General features: G+C 44.6%; 1 protein-coding gene across 1 annotated transcript in view; it reads left to right on the forward strand.

Annotated features, from left to right (window-relative positions):
* The first annotated feature begins 725 nt into the window (after positions 1 to 725).
* LOC101863814 (alpha-L-fucosidase) overlaps positions 726 to 2,231 on the forward strand; it is a 26,794-nt gene continuing 25,288 nt past the window's right edge. The window contains exon 1 of the mRNA XM_005097687.3: positions 726 to 898. Coding sequence (XP_005097744.3) covers positions 751 to 898 — 148 coding nt within the window. The 5' untranslated portion in view covers positions 726 to 750. The remainder of the gene's footprint in view (positions 899 to 2,231) is intronic.

Raw genomic sequence — 2,231 nt, forward strand, 5'->3', positions numbered from 1 at the left:
CCCCCTCAGATTCACGGTCACAGAGTCACTTAAAATAGCGATAAGGCAGTGAACCAATCACAGTTCACTTGAGCACTCCGCTGGATTGCTCCGGGGCCCACATAATTTTGGCATGGAATAGTGCACCGTCTATGGCGTTTATTTTTAGATTGCCAACTGTGGGCTATGTTTCGGCACTATTCGGCAGGAGCACATTTGAGATGTGCCGTCTTATTAATATTAATGTACCGCCAAACTCTCTACGAGTGTCGTACGTCATCGCTTGGGTTATTCCAAAGAGCGATTTATAGGTCAGGTTTCCACTGTTGACTATCCTGTAATGTTTAGATACAGCGCATGAACTTAGACATGGCATAGTAGATGTTTTACGGCGCTATAGAATAGAAATGACAGTTACGGTGTCAGCGAGGGCCTTGTTTTGATATATAATATTTGACTAGTATTTGCCTCTGGCGTCTTTTATTTTTATTATTGTGGGTGCTTTACGTCATAGAACATTAAAACATTTTGGGCGGCACTGCATGACCGTGCTCTATGGACGAACCGCGCCTGATTAGATCCCTCCAAGAAACATGCATTTGTAACCTATCATAACGATTTATATTTGAAATGATAATGCACCACCAAAAGAAGTTACAGGTTGTAAAGTGCCTATGCACCACGAAGTCTCAAAAAGTCACATGACTTAGTCATATGACTTGGCCATGTCACATGACTTGTCGGTCATGTGACTTAACAAAAGCGGACAAAATGGATGTTTTGAAAGCAGTATTGTTTTTCGCCTCTGTTGTTTCGGCGAAATATCTTCCTACATGGGAATCTTTAGACTCAAGACCCTTGCCAGATTGGTACGACGAAGCTAAACTTGGGATTTTTATCCACTGGGGAGTATTTTCAGGTATTTGGAGAATGAAACTTGGCTATATATCTAGATCTAGATCTCCAGATGCACTGACTTTTGTAGGCACTTGGATATCGGCCCGCGCGGCCCGAGATTTTCGTTCACCTGCGGCCGCCGCGTTTTGTGTCAGAAATCGGGCCCCGTGAGGGGGGTACCTATTTGTTTTGTTTCGTTTATAGTGTTCTTTTCAATTTATGGATTACTTCCGCCTATCAAATTAAAGAGGAAAGAAAGGCGCGTATTATGGCGTTTTCCACTTCGGGATCGGTTGTGTGTGTTCGGAGTTACAAGGAGTTAAAAATAAGGTAAGTTCAAGCCTTTATATTTAAAGAGTATATCTTTTTTTTTTTAGGTACTCCTCACAGTCTTTTCTTCAACCTTTTATCTCTTTTATTTGTTAATTTCAATGTTGTACGTTGAGGCATAAGCGTGTGAGCCCTAATTTAAATAGGTCACTCTCCATGAATGGGCATGACCTATTATCGATCGCGCTGCTGAGCGTGAACCGGGAGGTCATGGCGGCCATTGCGGAAAGCGAATTTTTCCCACGCTAACGTGTGGGGGGGGGGGGGCCTCATTTAAGAGATTCCATGTCGGAGAGGACTAATTTAACTTTTTATAATTTCTTCCCAATTAATTTGTGCCTTGCCTAAGTCCCACATGAGGTCTGGACAGTGACAGGAAATGCATCCGCTGCTGTCTCTCTTCCTCTTTCCCCCTGCACAGACTCAGTCCAGGTTTAGAAAACGCCGGCAGATTGTACCACGAGCGAGTTTGTTGGCTCCCACCTCCGGGCTAGGCATGCTTAGTAAGAGTTTTACGGCACTTGCATTGCAACACGAAATAAGTGCCGAAGATTAGAGGTGTTACAGGACAGGTGTTTGATAAGAAAGAAGGAGCAAACCACACCAGAGCACCCGCCAACCACCCACGGGGAAAATGTCTTCATGCATGATACAGTGGAATCCTGTTATAACGAGAGGGAGGGGAACCGGTGCGAAATGTCCGTTATACTATAGCAGGATTCTCGTTAACAAAGTGGGGAAGTGTGTCAAATGCTAATTATAGAACTTGGTGTCTAGCTGGGGTGACGGTGGAAAAGGGGAGGGGAAGGGGAGGGGGTAGGCCTGGGCCCAGACTCTGACAGCCGAGTGCCTATCGCTCCTTGTTAAAATTCTCCTTATATATCTTCACTAGACAATTCCTCCTTCCGCCGGCCAGACTCCTAGGGGCCAGGCCAGATAAGTTATTAGAGGGGAGAAAACGATGAGTAAATGTCAAACAGGAACTATAGGTGGTTAGAAGTCAATAACCAAAAAAATTAGTGCCA

This window comes from Aplysia californica, unplaced genomic scaffold, assembly GCF_000002075.1.
Source record: "Aplysia californica isolate F4 #8 unplaced genomic scaffold, AplCal3.0 scaffold00161, whole genome shotgun sequence".
NCBI lineage: Eukaryota > Metazoa > Mollusca > Gastropoda > Aplysiida > Aplysiidae > Aplysia > Aplysia californica.